Here is an 18,687-nt window from a genome sequence, read left to right as displayed (position 1 = left end):
TTCGTCCAGTACTTATTCCACCACATTTGTTTGCAGAACAAGGTAAGTCCTCAGTCAGCAGCTCTGTTCTTTATGGCATTTGTGTGTTTAGTTTATCCAGAGCTTTCCTTTTGCATGTCAAGATGTATTACTTTGAGATTATTTGAACCAGACTTGCAGAAACTGTTTGGCTAATTGTAAAAGGCACATTAGTAACGACTACAAAATAAAAATACATACATTCGAAAACAACTTTTTAAAGTATGCTTATAGTTTTTTCCCCTAAATTTGTCTTGACTCAAAACCCGGATGTAAATGGATAAATGCAAAGTAAAGTTGCTGGGGAAGATGGCTCAAACCTGAAACAGAGGGGAAGAGGGCCAAGGGTTAGTTTGCCTCAAGGTGAAGTTGGGACTGAAGTACTCATGAAAAAAAAAAATCACCCTAAATACATTAATTAAAATTCAGAGATGGAAAGAGTCTGAAATGTGCAATCATAATTTTAATCATTATCATTTTAATGTGCACATGGATGATGTAAGATAATATGTACTTTAGAAACTGCATCTTTAAATCAGAAAACAATGGAAAAAACTTCTAAAATTCAGATTATTTTCTATGATTATATTGTATCTTAAATTAAACATCATTACTTTGACACAGCATATGATAGCTTCAGTTTGACTGTATTGTAGTTTTCTCAATTACAGTCACAAACCAGGTCACAGTGGAGAATTTTTTATCTTTACTCCTTACCATTACTGGAGAACTCACTCTATGGTTTTCCTTCCTGTTGAAAGGAGCCTATTTTCCTTCACTGCGTAGACACTAAACCACAGCGAGACAGAAACTGAGTGGGAAAGAGAGAGTGGGACACAAAGACACAGAGAAAGGTAACATAGATATACCTTTGTGACAAGCTATTGCAGTCATAGTATTTTCATCACCATGTCTGGGGAACCTAAATTATGGGTTACACGATTTGTTTTGCTTAGCATTGGCAGATCATGTATGTGACAGGGGTAAAAGGTAAGTTACAAATTCTGAAAAAGTACAAAAGGTCACCCGAGACTGCTTACCACAAAAAGCAGTTTTTCTGTAATAATGAAAAAGTGGCAGCAAAAATATTTTAATATCTTTTAAAATAATTAGGTGTTACATTAAGATATGTTCTGGTTTTTGTTGCTTGTCTTTTTAGTTAAAAATAAGCTATATAAAATGAGCATTTAAGAATATGTTGTGTTGTATTATTGCATTTAAGGAAGCAAGGCAGATGAACAATCTAATTCTGTAGTTTGCACTTGCACTGTATGTAACCCTTGTAAAATCTAGCATTGTGGAATATAAATATGTATAAATTCACCACTGAAAATGTTCTAACAAATAGAATTTAAAAGCATTATGGAACTCAGGTGCAGTTGTTTTTATTTTTCTCATAGAGGATCACATCCAATGATCAGTTTTGATTTTTCATTGAAATGTACATTTGAAAATCTTTAAAATCATATTAAATCATGGATTTAACTATGTTTGAAACTGAAAATAAGTGGCCTTTGATCTATGGTCTGAGAGAGAAGCCAAAACGTCCTAAAACTCTAGCAGACATAGTGTACTCAGAGAGTGCATTTAAAGTCACACCATAGATTAACACTGCAGACTAATATTAAATGTAATTTGGTCACTTACATGTATGTTTATATAATATTAGGAACAGGGTTATCCAATGTGGAACCTAAGATTAAAATTAAATGCATAACATAATGTACAGATTAACAGATTGATAAAAGACTGTCAGAAAGTGGAGACACCAATCTAAAATACATACATTTATCAGAGAGGAACCCATGTAGGCACTGGTGATATGAAATATAAAATGCAGTGGTATATTCCATATGACTGAGTGAAATCACTATGGTGAAACTGAATCGGCATCTTCTGTGTCTGCACTAGAAGAGAAGAGGAAATAATCAGGGGTTTGGAAAGATAGAGTTGGTGAAATGAGAGTTGAGTGGAAGCCCTGAGTCAGACTAAATCTCCATCATGATATAAAAAGCCACGCACAGCTGTCAAATGTGAGAGAGAAGGTCATCAGACGACATTTTCTGTCTCATATCTGTAATATTACTATTTACAAATCTATTCAGAGAAATAATGAAATGTCATACTAATTACTTTTCCACCCATTTTCCCTGCTTTGTAGTTACAATATCAAAGAAAGACCAATGGCAATATAAGTATAAATCAGTCATTTGGACATACGCCTGTTCATAGTGAAACATTAAGGTGCTATAGCACTAACATGAGCGGTAGGCGTTCACAGGAAGTGCTGATAGGATGCATTAATCAAAGCAAATGCATTAAAAAAAACCCTCTTTATTTTATTTGATACAGCACTCACATGAGTATTTGATACATATTTCAATAAATGTAACTAAAAACAGACTGAGGAAGGGTTATAGACTGAGGAACATGGATCACATCTCACCTCAGTGAACGACTGACAAAATGCAAGTTCTAATATGGAAAAGTAGCAAATTGACTCATCTTAACGGTGTGCAGTTAAAATATGAACAATAGTATATAATAGAAAGTATATAATAGCATTTAATATAACTATATATAAAAAATATGTAATAAAAATGCTATTAAATGTTAGATTTTAAATTAATGTATGCAGTTATGTTAAAACCAGTCATTTGACAATACTACTGAAAGAGTAAGAAATCTTACAGAATTCTTTAAAGAAATTCAGAAAGCACAACACTGGACCTGATTGTGTGGGGTTCTATGAGTTTAATAAGGTTTTATGGAGGAGAAGCCTAATAGGTATAATAAGGTTGTATTTAATCATCTTGTATAAGATCCTTTACAATCCTTTTTTAATTGATTTATATGTTATAATTTACAAATAATCCCTTATGAAAAAAACTGCACGCACACACACACACACACACACACACACACACACACACACACACACAGTGTGTGTGTGTGTGTGTGTGTGTGTGGTTTTATATAGAGAGAGTTACTGGAAAATATACTGGGAGATATATATATATATATATATATATATATATATATATATATATATATATATATATATATATATATATATATATATATATATATATAAACTCTTCTTAAGCCTAACATTTTAAATCTTTAAATTTCTTATTTGTGCTCTTTAATCATTGTTTTGTCATTGTTCAATCAAGGCTCAGCCATACTTCATGTGCTTATTGTTATTATTATATTCCCCTCAGAGTCCATTTTCTTAAAAATAATTACACACAGAAAATCTCAGAGGGTAAAATGTTTTTTGTACTACTACCATTTGTTCTTTTCTCAATGATGATCAATTATATAAAACAAAATAAATATACATGTATTTTGTTCTAAAATGCCATTTTATACCATATAGCACAATATTGATAAAAACTAAATTTTAAAAAAAGTGATTTATGATTTATATAACTGTTAACTACATTATTTTTACTTACACATGTAATTATTTAATAATTTTACACGGTAGCCTAGTATAATCTTTAATCACAATATCATTACAACTGTGTATTTGAAATCCCCCATGTAAGGAGTTAAATAAGAAGGCAAACACATTTATTTTGAACTTATAAGCAACATCAGCTCTTCTGTGAACAATTCTTACAGCATGTTAAAAAAAACTTCAATGCACTCATTCACCCCTTAGACACCCCACAAAACAAAAACCTCTGAAGCTTCTTGATTCTGACTTTTAAAAAACCCCCAAAGTAAAAAAAATAGTGACATTTATCATTGTTGATGTGGTTAAATGTTTTTAAATGTCACCTGTCACCTGTTAGAAAAAGAAAAGACAAACTGTGCATGATTTACATGCCTAAACGTGTATAATAAACCGCAGCAGGAACAATCCGAAGGTGCTTTCACATTCTTTCTTTTTTCTTCTTCTTCTTTTACTTCTTTTCCTCTGCTTAGTTGGTTCAAGGGTATTAGTAATTATTAGTAGCAATGTTTCATGTTTTTGGTTAATGCTGTTACGATGTATTATTTCATAATGCAAAACAGTTATTTTAACATATTCAAAATGATGCCCTGAAAAACAAAGATGGAGGGTTTATGATTTTTCATACATCCTGAATCAGAAAAGTATTTGTGTTGGCAAACTACCAAAATCAAATGCCAAAGGCTATGCAATAAAAGAGAAAGTTGTTGTAAGCAAACAGGGCCTCTGCTGTTTCCCTCGACCACAGGGGCTCTGTGCAGCGGATGTGTGTTTGTGTGAATTCCATTTGCAAGGTTTGCTGTGGTCCACAGGTTGTTTCCCTCATCATCGGTTCAGTGCACACCTGTGCAATACCACAAGAGCACAGAAAACACGGATATGCACATGTTTTCTCAGTTATGTCTGGAGACAGTTTAGCATGAGCAACTGAGAGAACACAAGCAGGGCTACTGAAAGTGTCTTTGGTTAAGGCTCAGGGTGAACTGAAGTGGAGCAGGGGCGGCTCCAGAATTTATGGGGCGGCGGGGGGGGGGGGGGGGGGGGGTACAGAAGTCAAGCTAACGCCACATATGAAGTGGAGACTACATTCAAGGGGTTGTTAGTTGGGGCTGGAAACAGACCCTTGATATTTTTCCCAAACACCAGGGAAACACTTAGCAACAGAGGTTTATATTGACTTAGCCTGTCATACTGATACAATACCAATATGGCAATTAAAAACTTTAAAGCAAGTGATTCAGTTACAGATTTAATTTTAAACCTTTTAATTTATAATATTATAACAATTAAAAAAATATTTAAATGTACATGTATGATTCTTCATTTTAAACTGGATGGAATGGAATGGTTCAGAATGGAAATGACAATAGTGTTTTTAATGTAGCACATTAAATGATGCAATGGGTGAAGGAAGGGTTACGTTTATATTACAACAGATGTTTGGGGGTGCCTGGACCCCCATTTCAAACCAACTGTTCCATCATTAATAGCTGGTGTATGTGGTATCCATGAACTCCAGCTATGCTTCATAATGGTGCTGGAGCAAGCAGAGGGCAGGCTGGCTGCAGCAGAACAGCAGCAGGAGCAGCAGAGCAGCATGCTCATCATCAAGAGGATGAGCCTTCTGAGATCTCCAGATCACACCTAAAGTCCAGAGCAAGCAGTTCACCTTTGACCTCTGCTCAGTGCGTTATGAGTAAGGTAATGACACTAAAGCTGGGGACATGAGATGATCTAGTGATAAACCAGAATTTACTAAAGCAGAAGCAATACTGCGCAAAAGAAACTATAAATTATAATGATATAAATATAATAACCTAATAACAAAACCAATTGTTGTTTGTGTCCAGAGTTCCAGTGAAAAATCCAACAATGAATGTCTGCAGTTCAAATTACAGAGACCATCAGTTCTACGCAAGGGCAGCCAAGCTCTGCCACAAAGTAGTGTCTTCTAAAACACACACTTTTATTTTTTATTTACACCTCAGCGAAACAAAATCTTACCATTGCATATAATTGCTATTCACTTCACTGTCACTTTAATTAAATAGAACATCTAAAAACAAGCTTTCATTATTCCTTCTAACTGTATTCCACAGTTTTTTCCAACCAGGTTGCTCTGGATGACTGCCAGACAGAGATTGTATGTAAGGCTGAATTTGAAAATAGCCTGCCAGATAACCCAACTTATGGCACCAGCCATCCCAGCAGCAGAGACAAAGGTTCTGGTCCAAGCCTTAAGCAAAGCACACCAGATCGCCCTACTGAGTGAGTCTAAAATACAAACAAAAGAGGTCCAGTCAATAATTCCAAACGATGTACACATTTAGGCTCACTATATCCCAGACTACCTCCTTGCTTCAGTCCAGCCAGTTCATGTGTCTGCTATATTGCATAAAAAGGGAGGTCTAGCTGTTGCTGAGGATTTGACTGTCCAAAGGTGTTTTTTCTCATGCAATTATATTGACAATTTCACTCAGTTACTCTGAGCTTGAAATAATTCTGCTCTCTTTTTAAAAAGAATGCCCATTTGGCTTTTAGTTCAGGTGCTCCAACTGATCCCAGAATCACAATCTATATTTATATTGATAACCCTGACATATAAAAATGGTTCCTTGTTCTCCAGACTAGTAAGAAATATAACTTCAGTATCTGCTGACTTCAAGAACGTCTGCAGTTTTTGGCAGGATTAAAGTTCACTGACTGTTCACTGACAGCTCTGGTACAACGTGACATAAACAAGATTTCTCACAATCCTTTCCTGTTTGTCTCTCTCTTGGATAACTTCTTTCTTTCTCTGTAACATTTTTATTGCTTCTCATTGCTTTTTCATTGTTCCTTTTTTCCATTGCTTCTTTATCTTTATCCTTGTCTCTTAAGACCTTCACAGGTATCCCTAGAGGGCTTGTTATCTGCCAAAGGAGTGTGCAGATGGCCAGACTGTAAAGAAGTGTTTACAGAGTTCACACACTTTCTGAAGTGAGTTACAGAATTAAACAAAAGATTTAGGCTGCAACTAATGCAAATATTTCTTAATCTAATTTCAGTTAACATTTTCAGTGTTTGTTGTCATAGTTTATTAGTTTGTCCAGTGTATTATGCCCACTTATAAAATCAATGTAATTTGATCGGTGGACCCCATAGCAATATGACATTAATCTAGATGCTGTTTTTTGTTTTTAAAATAGAGTATGGGTTGTAATGAAATAAATAATAATTATTCTGTCTATATATGGTTAATAGACATCTTTATTCTGAGCATCCTCTTGGGGACCAAACTATTGACCAATGGAAAATACAGAAAAATGTCGTACAACACATGGAGAATCAGGTATGACAACAAAGAAGACAACAGAGACAAAAAGAAGTATTCACAGAACTACATTATATTTAAAGTGTTATCAACAACACTGATAATATTCTTTGCATTAACTCTTTGCAGTTGACTGTGGAGAAACAAAGACTGCAGGCCATGTATCTTTATCTATTTGATATAAGATCTTGTGCTGAAGTACGTATGACACAATTAATGATGCTGTGGCCCTTTGCGTTGCATATGGCACAGGCAGGGTTTGTGCATAACCTGCCCTCTATGCTATTTCATCCCAGAGCAGCCCTAACCTGAAGCAGTCCAGTGGTCCATCAGGAAACCTGCAGGCCAGTCAGGGTGTGGCCAGTTTCCATGGTAACAACAGGGTCCAGGCTGAAATGCTACTTCCAGGATACTGGCAGATTCCTACCTCACAGTTCATACCAGGTTAAACTGCACATGCTGCTAAGTAGTTTACACTATGGTCCACAACCTTACAGTAATTAAAAAAATATAGCTGGACAGATTAACATGATTATGTCCAATATTTATTGAACTTCTTAGTAGAGTCTCTGATTTTATTCCCTGTTAAGTAACATGATGTTATTCAACAGGGATTGTCCCCAGCATTGAGTACTACAAATACACAAACATAAGGCCACCATTCACTTATGCAGCTATGATTCGATGGGTGGGTAAACACTGTGCTTTCGTTTGGTCTAATTTTGTATTTTATTCATCACAAAGACAATCCCATTGATTATTTGATCCTAATTACACATGTACTGTGCATCTCCCTGTCTTGTGTAGGCGATTCTAGAATCCCCTGACAAGCAACTAACACTGAATGACATCTATCACTGGTTCACACGGATGTTCTCCTACTTCCGTCACAACACAGCCACATGGAAAGTAAGCCATACACACACACACACACACACACACACACACACACACACACACAACCACACACACACACACACACAATACACACACACACACACACACACACAGAGATATTACACTTTTGTAATTACTAATTTGTTTCAACACAGTCATAGCTAAATTATGCTTTATAACAAGATGGATCTAGCTCATTCATACATGTTTTCTAGATTGATTTTGAAGATCCTTGTTCTCACAAGATTCTTATTTTGTGTTAAGTTTGTCATTTGTTGTACTCCCAACTATGTAGAACGCAGTGCGACACAACCTCAGCCTCCATAAGTGCTTTGTGCGCGTGGATGGAGGGAAGGGCTCTGTTTGGACAGTGGATGAGGCAGAATTTTTGAGAAGGAAGGGGCAGAAGATCCACAGGTACACTCTCACAGCTGAATCCCCTAAAACTATTGAATACTTCACAGCTTTTAAAATACCTGGCCTTTGTAGATCTGTTTGTATGGCAAAGGAGAGGAGGATAGGCTAACCGATACATTATCAAATCAAATGACTTGCATTCACTCTATTATACTTCATACTTTTCATTCATTATTATATAACAGCATTGCTTTTGTGATCTTATTTTCTCTAGGGACCAAGATATGGGTTGGATGGCACACTATTCCATGTTTTATTCTTGAAATGTCATTCTCCAGTGATGAGTCACACCTTGAGACATTCCGAATAACCACCACCAAAACCTCAGCCTTGTTCATCATCTCTTTTCATTAGTGCATTTTCAGGTTCATCAGTTTCCCTTCCCTTTAATTTGATAGCTCAAGGAAGCATAGCTCTAAAACGAGAGCTTTTGGCTCCAGAAAAATGTTCTGCACCTGGAGAAGCATAAAATACTAAGGTTGAAAAGACTTGTATTCCATTGTACTAAAAAAGGTTTTGATAAAAATAGTTGTTTTTCAAAATAAAAAATATAACACGATTTACTTTCTTCGCGTTATTTTTAACGCAAACATAATTTATTAAAAATTTTATTCTAAAACAAGCAACACGATGTAAGGTACACCAAAGCGCAAAATAAACGCGACTTTGATGTACTACATACGTAACGTAGTAGGTGTGCTTTGCAATTGGTTGAAAGATTTTTGCGCCGCGTGGTTCAGCCAATCAGAGTATTGTTTTTCTGGTTCGTATGAAAAAACAACGTAGCTTCAGACAAATGGCGAACGGAAGGACAAATTATAAACAAATCCGCAGAATTAGAAAATACGAAGTATTGCCCTACATTTAAGTAAGAGAGTTTTGTTCTTGTTGTGGGCAGAATCTGCAGTATTGAGACTGCTAGGAAGCAAACACTGGAGCTACATTTCGAGAGTTAGCATACAACTGAGCTAGGCCTCTTAAATTTACGCAGACTGGCTCTGTGTTTGGGATCTAGCTAGCCAGCCAAGGAATAAATGCTATGCAAAGGGGTTAGCTAGCTAGCTAGCCAGCTAACAGCCTCGCTAATCATTAAGATCACATCAGGGCAAATTATATCAGTACGCAATAGTTGTAACAGTCTGCGAACAATAACATGAATACGAATTCGGACAGCAGTAAGCCGTCCGAACTGAAGAAGAGAAGCGCAAGCCCACGGCAGGAGTCTGACTCCCCACTGTCAAAGCAGTCAAAAGTGGATGATGAAAAAGATAGAGAGATTGATTCCTCCCAACGCGCTGACAAAGACGTTGCTCAAGACAAATATGAAGATAGCCCCCCAGACAATAACAGTGTTGTTGAAGGCGATAAACAGAGATATGGTGGTGGTACGAACGGAACACAAAGCACAAGTGATGCCGACGGTGGTTCTGATTCACGGGTGAGCGCGAAAGAGGGGAAGTTAGATGCACTGACACACACAGACGAAGTTGGAGATGCGGCTGAGAGCGAAAACGGCTGCCAACCCTCAACTTCGCACAAGGAGCAGTCAGATTCTGCAGCTATTGCCGCAGCGGAAGCACTCGCGAGTCTGACTGGCGTAGGGGATGTGGACGACGACAGTAAGGAAATGCCTTGTTCGTCCAAGCAAGCATTCGGCAGAAAATTGGCAGATAAATTTAACCGTCCCAGTTGTTCCAAGGAGAGCACCAAGCCTGAGAGGGGTCAGCACGCAGAGGCTGCCGCGGCGGATAGCTCTTCATCCCTGCTAAACTGCGCGGAACGGGAGGACGAAGAGCAGGTACATTACATGGATGAGGAGGACGACTCACTACCAGGGTCCTCATCAACTGCCAGCTCCTCTATTGCATCTGATAATGACGATAACGAGGACGGCGAGTGTGCCATAGTGTCGGTGAAGATGGCCCCAGAGGTCCGCCAGTCCGTTGCGCTCCTCGCGCAGGTGCAGATGCGGCTGGACGCACTGGAGAAGAAAGGCGCTCGGCTGCATCAGCGCCTGGAGATGAAGATGGGCCGTCAGCGACGCCCTCACCTGGACCAACGTGGCGCCATCACTCAAACCATTCCGGGCTTTTGGGTTACAGCAGTATCCTTAATTAAGATACAGAAACCTTTCTGTCCTTTGTTCTGAGACCACAGCTGTGTTCTCATAATCTGCCAAATGGTCCAATGCCAAAGGTTTGTCACTTTTTTATTGCATATTTATATTGTTTCCTGGTTGCTGTGTGGATAACATGCACGTCCTTTACTTAACTGAGAATTTTAGCTTCTCAACCATCCACACTTGTCAGCTCACATTGACGAAAATGATGAAGACGCTCTCAGCTACATGACCAATTTGGAGGTGAAGTACTCAGTTCTGTGTATCGGACAGACTAGTTCCTCTTACATGTTGAAATCAAAGTTAGTTTCTTACATTTTGCAGATCATGTCTGTTTACTTTGTGCCCTTTGCATTACTGTGCTTAACACAGATTGAGACTTTTAAAAACAACAAACTTGGATACCGAATTTGCTTCCATTTCCGACGGAATCCATTCTTTCAGAATAAAGTTATAGTTAAAGAGCTACATCTTGGAATGGGAGGTAAGATAACCAGCAACTACACCTCGGTTCTTGTCTGTATTGTTACTAGTAAGAACTACTATCTTTCCTGTAATAGCTGTTGTTATTGAATTACTTTGTTCATTTCTTCCCAGGGTCCCCTGTTTCTTTTTCAAATCCAATTCTTTGGCACCGTGGGCAGAATTTGACAGGAAATGGAGAATCAAGGCGAACCTCACGAGGAGTTTATCAGAGCTTCTTCCACTGGTTCAGTGACCACAGCAGCCCTGGAGGAGATGACATCGCTCAGGTACAGTATAGTGTAGCTGATATGCCACAAAAACCAGTGTCTTGTTTTTCTCAAGTTCATCGTATGTACTGTACAACAGCTACAATTATTTTATAGTACTGGTATAGCAACTTTGGCAAGAAAACACACACTATATGACTATTAGGTACCATTGTCCTCATGCATATAATAAGTTCATCAGTCAGACAGCGTAGCAGGCATAGAGTATGCCCAGGCAAGGTAATCTAAGTCTGTATAAGTCTGCATGGTGTGAGGTAACATAGCAGTGTAGTAACTGCATTTTTTCCGATATAGATTCTGAAAGATGACCTGTATAGGAACCCTCTCAGGTACTATCTGACCCCACTATGGGAGCCACGGGAAAATGGCAGGTAATTAAACACTCTATGCATCTGCATGCTATTTTTCTGCAGGGTGCTTCAGAGTAGCTCAAAGGATCTCACCTTATTTAACTTTTATTTCATTTTCATAAGGCTGACATGTAAGTGATTATGGTACTGTGAAGGTAATGGTTAAAACGTCATTGAACTGACCGACTGACTGACTGTATTTACCAGCACACCCAAACCACCGGACAACAGTAACGGAGATGAGTGTGTGATAATCTCAGATTCAGATGATGACCAGGAAGTGGTTAGTCAAGACCAATGTCAGGAACCAGAAGAAGAAGTCGACGATGGTGGGGAAGATAACGGTCAAGTTGCAGGTGAGGAACTGAAACTAGGTACAGTAACTGCCAGGAATTTGTCATATAAATTACAGACAAAAATTGCAGATAATGGAATGTATTCAAAATGATATGTTTCAGATTCTTTGAAAGTATTATGTTTTGGATGCTTATATTTCAGATGATTTTGGAAGCATTTGTTTTTCTGTCTGGATAAAGCCTAATGTGACATTACTGTACATTTCTTTCAGGCTCTGATGACAGTGAACAAGAAGCAGGGGAGTATTCCCTCGAGGAGAGGGAGGAAGAGGAAGTAGATGTAGAGGAAGTGGATGAGTCACGTGACTCAAGTGGCTGTGAGGTCAGAGGGCAAGGCCTGGAAGAGGAAGAAGATATTGATATCAATGAGGATGTGGAGGAAGAAGCTGAAGATGAAAACTAAAAAAAAAACAAAAACTTAAAAATAAAAAAAAATTAAAAGAAAAAAACTTTAAACCTGTTTGATTTTATGCAGATAAAGCTTATTTAGATATATTCTTCAAGTAAATGAAGAGCTCATTAGGTTGTTATGGCAGACAACAAGAAGTAGCTGTATTGTGGCTGGTATCTCAGGATGTACTGTTCGTATATCCCAATACTTAAGGATAAAGTTTATCTCGGTTTTTAGAGCGGGGTTTGGTCTGGCAGTCATTACTAAAATTTTCTTTGCATTATCTAACTTTGTGTGTTTTTCAGCTGGTTTAAGATAAGACCTCTGGTTGGACAGCTAATACTGGACAATGTTACAGTATTAACCTTGTTGTGCTTAATATGGAGATGAAAGGTGAAGTTAAACTTATTCAAGTTAAAGTATTTTTGGGGAAAGTTCCATATGAGATGTGTCACATATACATGTGTAATACTTACATGCTTTTGATGCACACGCTTCATGTCGTTACTTTTCCCACTTTTACACTCATGCTAGTCAAAAAAAAAAAGTTGAAATGTCTCAAAGTTTAAAATCCAACTTGCGTGATTTATTTTCAGCTAGACAGAGAACTACAGTAACTGAATGAATGTGCCCTGTAGAAAGCTCCTAGCGACCCAGGGCATTGTTAGGTGGCATGACATGGCATGTTACAAAGTGTTTACGGCACTACAGTAGACCCACCAGCCTATCCGAGGTTTTTCTACACTGAATCAGATTCCCTCTATGCATAGTGATTTATATGGATAAAACCACAAAATCCCTTTTAACCAAATTTGCTATTTGCAAGTTTATTCACCACAGGCTTTTTGAAAATTTTGTGGTAAATATGTGTGAGGGGTGTGTGCTAAACAAATGTAAACATTTCAGATGCACTTAGTTCTGAACCAAACCTGGATCACTCAGGGATGTTTATTACAGTGGCTTTGTTCCATAAATGTGTCATTTTTTATGGGTATAATAATCACACATGGTACTTTGTTCATTTTAATCTTACTTGTTTATAGTTTATGTAGTTACATAGGTAGATTCAAGAACATAATTGTAGATGTATCTTGTTTCCTTTTAATTTGGTCAGCATAAGCAGCTAAGAACCTGATGCTTCTCCTGCCAGCATACAAGTTCTAATTCTGTGCACGGTGGGGAACAATTACTAGTGTCAGTTTAAAATATTTGACAATAGATGTCAGCACATTGTCAACACATGCATGAACATGCTATGAGCAGTCACAAGCTACAATGAATCATATCCATTGTTTTACCATGTAAATAAAAAACTCATTAGGGCAGGTGGCATGATGTAGCTTTATCAACAGACTTTGTGTCATTTTTTGTGCTACTGGGTGTATATTCATAAAACATCAATCATGCATTTATATGTCTGAATTATTGCATACACAAATTATATAGTGAATCTGCAAGTTTTTTTTCCTGATTTTTCTGGCATCCATCTCTTTTTAATTTTTTTTAATTTATTTTTGTAATTAATCAACTTGCAATTAGATTTATCATCTTGCTTCAGCCACATGACCTTATGGTTATGAAATAACTGTTTGACTTCAATGGACAAATCTTAAAATCTGAAGTACCATGAAAGAAAGCTATTTTTGTGTGGTAAATTTTATAGTTTATCAGTAAATTTGAAATAAATGGTATGTTTTGTGTCACTCCTTTTGTTGTTGTTCTTTTTTTTAAATAAAATCATGCTTTTAAATCTGAATGCCCCAAAATGTTCTCTTGATTGTCAGCTCAGTGACTTGCTTATGAAATGTCTGAAAACACCCAAATAGTCTTTCTCATTATTTTTATTGTGGTTAGTGGAGCTGAAACTAATTTAAATGTAAATTTTAAATTAGCAGATTTTCCAATTTACATGCTCATATGACTTTGTCTCCATAAGGGGGCAGTTTAGTCAAAATGATACAAGGATCACTGGAAGCAGTGGCTGTGGATGTGAAAGTCCGGAATGTTTCAATGCTATTTCTGCTCTGGAGAAGACCTCTACATACAGTGTGTTTTGTTAGACTGTATGATCTGCTTGTTTACCCAGTACATAATTTCTTCAGTATGAAGGCTATGCTCCAGTACTAGGCTATTTTTTTCCATCTAGAATGCCACTTTAATTTGAGGATGTTTTTGAAGCACCCTTATTCTATGCCAGCCTCTGGGCTTGTACAGTGGTAGATGTGGGTATGTGACATAATACATGAAAAGCTTGTTAAAAAAATTTTCAAGACACTAAGTCTTATTTGTACTTCATTCAGGAGTTTTATGACACATAAATGACTTCTTTCAGCTAGTGAGAGCATATGCATTGTATGAGTATGGTATGTAGTTTGACCTTTTGAATATACAGTGTCCACACTAAAAACATTTCGGTTTATGTGAACATGATAATTTTCAGAATGGTTTTACATCTACTTAGAACTGTGTAACTGTAATCATTTTTGCTTTTACCCATTGCAACCAAATAAATAAGTTAATTTTGTCAGTTTCTGCAATATATATATTTTTTCTTCATTTCTCTCCTTTCTGTCTTACATTTTCCCTCAGTATACCGCTAACATCCATATTAGCAGCAACCAGGTGCTCTGACACATGTGACGTCATTGTGTAATGACGGTGAGGTACATGTAACACTTCGGTTTAGCCTCGAGCCAGGCATTTTTGGGCAGGCCTCGGCAGAGAAAAGTTGATGTTGCAATGGTGCACTTAAACATGCTTGATTCCTTGCCTAATGTAGCACTATAAATATTTTGACAGCAAAGACCTGCCCAGATTTTAAATATGGCACAGGTGTACAAAGTGGGATCTTTCTATTATTATGGGATATGGATGATAAGCACACTTTATAAAGATGCACCATGCATGTATCCTGCTGTGAGTCACGAGCAAATGTCTGATCTTTGTAAAACAGTTGATTTGTCGTGTCACCCATCAACAGGGCACAAGATTTATTAGAGCCTTGTGAAAAGAGATTCAGGTTTCTTTATTTTATTTAATTCATTTTTTTGCATGTTCATTTTTGGGGTATTGAGATGTCTGAGATCCAGTGACAGGGGCTAAGTCTGGATTCCAGTTAACTTGCTTATGAACATTTGGATTTTGCCTGGGTTATGTTCTCTGTATGCATTTAGTCTATAGATTATAACAGCCAGAAGTTAAGATCATTTACATAATATTAATCATATTTAATATGCCATTAGGCTGTAGGTCATAAAACATTGAGGTTGCCTAGTTCATTGACAAGAACAACTGCAATAGCACAGCATGAAATAATATAGTCTTCATTTGAAAGTTTCTGTAGTTTTTTATAATTTGACACTGGATGGATTGTCATATGCTGTATTGCTCAAGTTTGGTAAAGTGGGGTGAAAGAGAAACTACAGGAGTAGGAGGTAAAGGAAATGAGAAATAAATATGATGAAAAGAGAGAGTGATTAATGGTGAAACTTATTAGCTGGGGCCCCCTGTGTCTGACCGGTCTGCTGTTACAGTAATCCCATAAAGAAAAAGCAGCAACTTCATGGCTTCCTCTTTGTCTTCTGCACTCCCCCTAGTCATATTTTTGTACCCTTCACTGACTAGACATGAAGCAGAGGAACTTCAAAGAGTGGAGAACACACACAAGATTACACATCTGCACCTGCTTAACCAAGCATGCCTTCTGTTGTTGAATAGCAGCAAACTGTGTGTTAGGGTAAACAATGTATGATTTTGCACGTGTGTTGGTGCATGGAGGTGTGCCTGCATGTGTGTAGTGTAGTGTGTGTGTGTGTGTGTGTGTGTGTGTGTGTGTGTGTGTGTGTGTGTGTGTGTGTGTGTGTGTGTGCACGCATCCTTGCATGTGATCAGCACACACCACACGCACCTTCCCCCCAGCTCCAGGCCTCCTCAAGTGACAGACCAACACACAGCTGAAGCTGAAACAGGCTGTTTAATGCACATTAAACAGTGCAAAGTGGAACAAACACATACAAACACACACACACACACACACACACACACACACCTCAGTGGGCCTTTTGTCAGTCCAATATGGCCTGGCAGAGCATCCATCTTTAATGAGGCAGGGCATTCCCAGCCTGCCCCATTCTGGACCTCTGCAGACAGAAGCTGAAGCGCTGACAGATTTATCCCCAAAGACAGATGCACAGGAGGCTCCCACACTTTCACGTTCCCACAACCCCTCACTCTCTCTCTATGTTTGCCTGTTTTCTGTAGGTTAGCACAGGATGCATTCTCTGGCACAAGAAATAACGATACTTGACCACTTATTGCGAGTGGTCGCTGATGGAGACTGGAGGACTATGTTTTTTTTTCTGGTTCTGATATCTGACTTTGATGTTGCTGTTTTAAAGTGTTCCAACACACACAGCACAAGCATACATATGTATGAAGGTGTGCATACACACAACATACTTCGGTGCCCTATATACAGCTGTTAAATGGACACCTACCTATTGTTCACTTGACAAGAATGCGTTTTCAGTATTCTTCTTCCTTTGGTTCTGTTTTAAGCTGTTTTAAGCTCCAATGCCTGTTATTTCCTCAAACATGTGAAAGGTAAAGAAAAACATGTGCTGACTGTATTTCTCTTTTTACTGTTTTGATCCCTTGAGGAAGACACTGCACCTGTTTAAAAGCACTTCAACAAATAAGCCATTGCACGTTTTGTACCTATATTTTGTAATTTGCTGACATAGTCAACAGTCTGTAACACACCTAATAAAAGAATAATCCATCAACAGAACAGGATTGGGTCATAAAAGTAATATATGCACAAATCCCTTCACACAAGTCAAGCTTGATCTCACTAGTTCTCAAGAGTACAGTTGTGCAGTCGTCTCCTGTTTAAGTGGGAGGACAAAGCATATATGTTATTAATGTCACAGCAAAATGTTTTTCTCTTTATATTTACAGTTCGGTTAATTAAACCTTCACACCTCACTGAGCATTTGCTATGCTCAGATAATCTTTGATGTGTAATCTTTCCTATATGTTTTATGCATGTGATATCCCATGCTACGTTTATCTATCTATCTATCTATCTATCTATCTATCTATCTATCTATCTATCTATCTATCTATCTATCTATCTATCTATCTATCTATCTATCTATCTATCTATCTATCTATCTATCTATCTATCTATCTATCTATCTATCTATCTATTCATCATTAGACTCATCAGAGAACCAAACCATGCAATTTTCACTGTCGGTATCCTTCGCACAGGCAGAAGCTGGGGTATCGCTTAGTGTTGCTTTTGACATAGCTGAACACAGTGGTGAATGACATGGCTCTGAGTGGTGAAGCTTTGTGCTATTGTGAGTGAATATCGCCCGGAAACCCCAACATAAAGCTCACATTAGTCACTTCCTCACAGAGGAAAATAAAGGATGCCTCCCACAAGGAGAGAGAAAGACAAGAAACCACCTCCACATCCGCACGTTACAAATAAAGAGAAAGCAGACAGCTAGCTAACAGGCACATCTCAAAGCATGTAGTACAAATACGTCTCCCCTATTTAAAACCCTTATTGACAGACCCCGTTATAGACAAAACGAGGAAAATAAATAGATCACTAAAAAATAACATGTTGCACGAAAAACTAGAAGCACACTAACAAAATGCATTATTTGTAGCAATACAACACAACACAAAAGACGATGAGGTCTAAAGCTGTTCTATAACAGTGGTTTCTCCATAAACACTTCCACCATTGGTGACCCGTTCTTGTGAAGACGCACAAAGAAAGCATTACACAGCAGGGAAGTTAATACATTGGCAAATGTGCAGTGACATCCCAATAGACCACTGGAGTTCTCAGAGTGAATAGACACCAAAGGCTCTTTGAGACTAGGCCTACATTATTGCGCTTAAACGATTTTCCGTGCGGGAGAATGTCTTTTCAGCAAACCCTTCCCCCCGGGGGCTTTTTGTCTCCGTTGTCGTTAGCCGCACAAACGCAAAGTAAAGAATCTGGGGAATTTTTAAACACTTTCTTGTGCCCTTTTCTGTTTATTTTAAGCAGTGAGCGTCCCAATCAGAACATTTGACTGCTGTCAGTCAAACTAAAGTCTGCTGCAAGACAAACAGAAGCTATAAATCATGGGACATGTAATGGAAATTTTATAACATGTAATAGAACAATACAACAGTATGATATGATGTTAGCTTTAATTATTTATATGAAACAGACAAACATTGGCCACTTTTGTGGATTATTTGGTCAAAATACGTAGAACAGCGTCTGATGTAGGAAAGTCGTTATATGTGATCATAGATGAAAATATCAGAGATGTGCCCTATAAAACAAGTGTAGCTACACTACATAAAGAAAGTAATGCAGTTGTAAAAAAGACAGGGGGTCACTGTGAAACTGTCCATACGTGTATGGTGAAATGTATTTCACGTGAGCCTGAAATAATGGCACATGGCCTATATTTAAAACAGGCTGTGTATTAAATAACTGTTAATGTGACGTTCAAATTTGAATTTTCTCTGAATTCTTTTTTTTCCCCCTATGACTGTAGATATTTGTTTTTGCACTGTAGTCACGTGAAGGTGTT

At 37.7% G+C, this 18,687-nt stretch overlaps 2 protein-coding genes across 4 annotated transcripts; both read left to right on the top strand.

Moving 5' to 3' along the window:
* foxp3a (forkhead box P3a) lies at window positions 1–8,726 on the top strand. Of its 3 annotated transcripts, XM_027016050.2 has the most exons (13): window positions 1–42; window positions 780–872; window positions 5,001–5,182; window positions 5,332–5,422; window positions 5,581–5,749; window positions 6,362–6,460; window positions 6,725–6,812; window positions 6,924–6,992; window positions 7,091–7,238; window positions 7,406–7,482; window positions 7,602–7,703; window positions 7,987–8,108; window positions 8,323–8,726. In XM_027016050.2, the coding sequence occupies exons 3-13, from the start codon at window positions 5,003–5,005 to the stop codon at window positions 8,369–8,371; spliced, it is 1,194 nt and encodes a 397-aa protein (XP_026871851.1). In that variant the 5' UTR covers window positions 1–42; window positions 780–872; window positions 5,001–5,002; the 3' UTR covers window positions 8,372–8,726. The 3 variants fall into 3 exon arrangements, with proteins under 3 accessions (XP_026871851.1, XP_026871850.2, XP_035377980.1); XM_027016049.2 differs by lacking the exon at window positions 8,323–8,726 and having other exon boundaries at window positions 7,987–8,308; XM_035522087.1 differs by lacking the exons at window positions 1–42; window positions 8,323–8,726 and having other exon boundaries at window positions 773–872; window positions 7,987–8,308.
* A 133-nt stretch (window positions 8,727–8,859) lies between these two features.
* On the top strand, window positions 8,860–13,779 carry tspy (testis specific protein Y-linked). The gene is made up of 7 exons (XM_027016059.2): window positions 8,860–10,212; window positions 10,393–10,470; window positions 10,600–10,711; window positions 10,825–10,979; window positions 11,274–11,350; window positions 11,537–11,685; window positions 11,898–13,779. The coding sequence occupies exons 1-7, from the start codon at window positions 9,262–9,264 to the stop codon at window positions 12,086–12,088; spliced, it is 1,713 nt and encodes a 570-aa protein (XP_026871860.2). The 5' UTR covers window positions 8,860–9,261; the 3' UTR covers window positions 12,089–13,779.
* The last annotated feature ends 4,908 nt before the right edge of the window (window positions 13,780–18,687 follow it).

Source organism: Electrophorus electricus, chromosome 23 (assembly GCF_013358815.1).
Source record: "Electrophorus electricus isolate fEleEle1 chromosome 23, fEleEle1.pri, whole genome shotgun sequence".
NCBI lineage: Eukaryota > Metazoa > Chordata > Actinopteri > Gymnotiformes > Gymnotidae > Electrophorus > Electrophorus electricus.
This window is presented reverse-complemented; position numbering and strand designations above follow the sequence as displayed.

Coding starts and splice junctions, on each gene's coding strand:
- foxp3a (XM_027016049.2), top strand. CDS start 5,003: ATGCTTCATAATGGTGCTGGAGCAAGCAGAGGGCAGGCTGGCTGCAGC. Junction 5,750..6,361: donor ACACCAGATCGCCCTACTGA/GTGAGTCTAAAA, acceptor TTGTCTCTTAAG/ACCTTCACAGGTATCCCTAG. Junction 6,813..6,923: donor TACAACACATGGAGAATCAG/GTATGACAACAA, acceptor AACTCTTTGCAG/TTGACTGTGGAGAAACAAAG.
- tspy (XM_027016059.2), top strand. CDS start 9,262: ATGAATACGAATTCGGACAGCAGTAAGCCGTCCGAACTGAAGAAGAGA. Junction 10,712..10,824: donor GCTACATCTTGGAATGGGAG/GTAAGATAACCA, acceptor ATTTCTTCCCAG/GGTCCCCTGTTTCTTTTTCA. Junction 11,686..11,897: donor AGATAACGGTCAAGTTGCAG/GTGAGGAACTGA, acceptor CATTTCTTTCAG/GCTCTGATGACAGTGAACAA.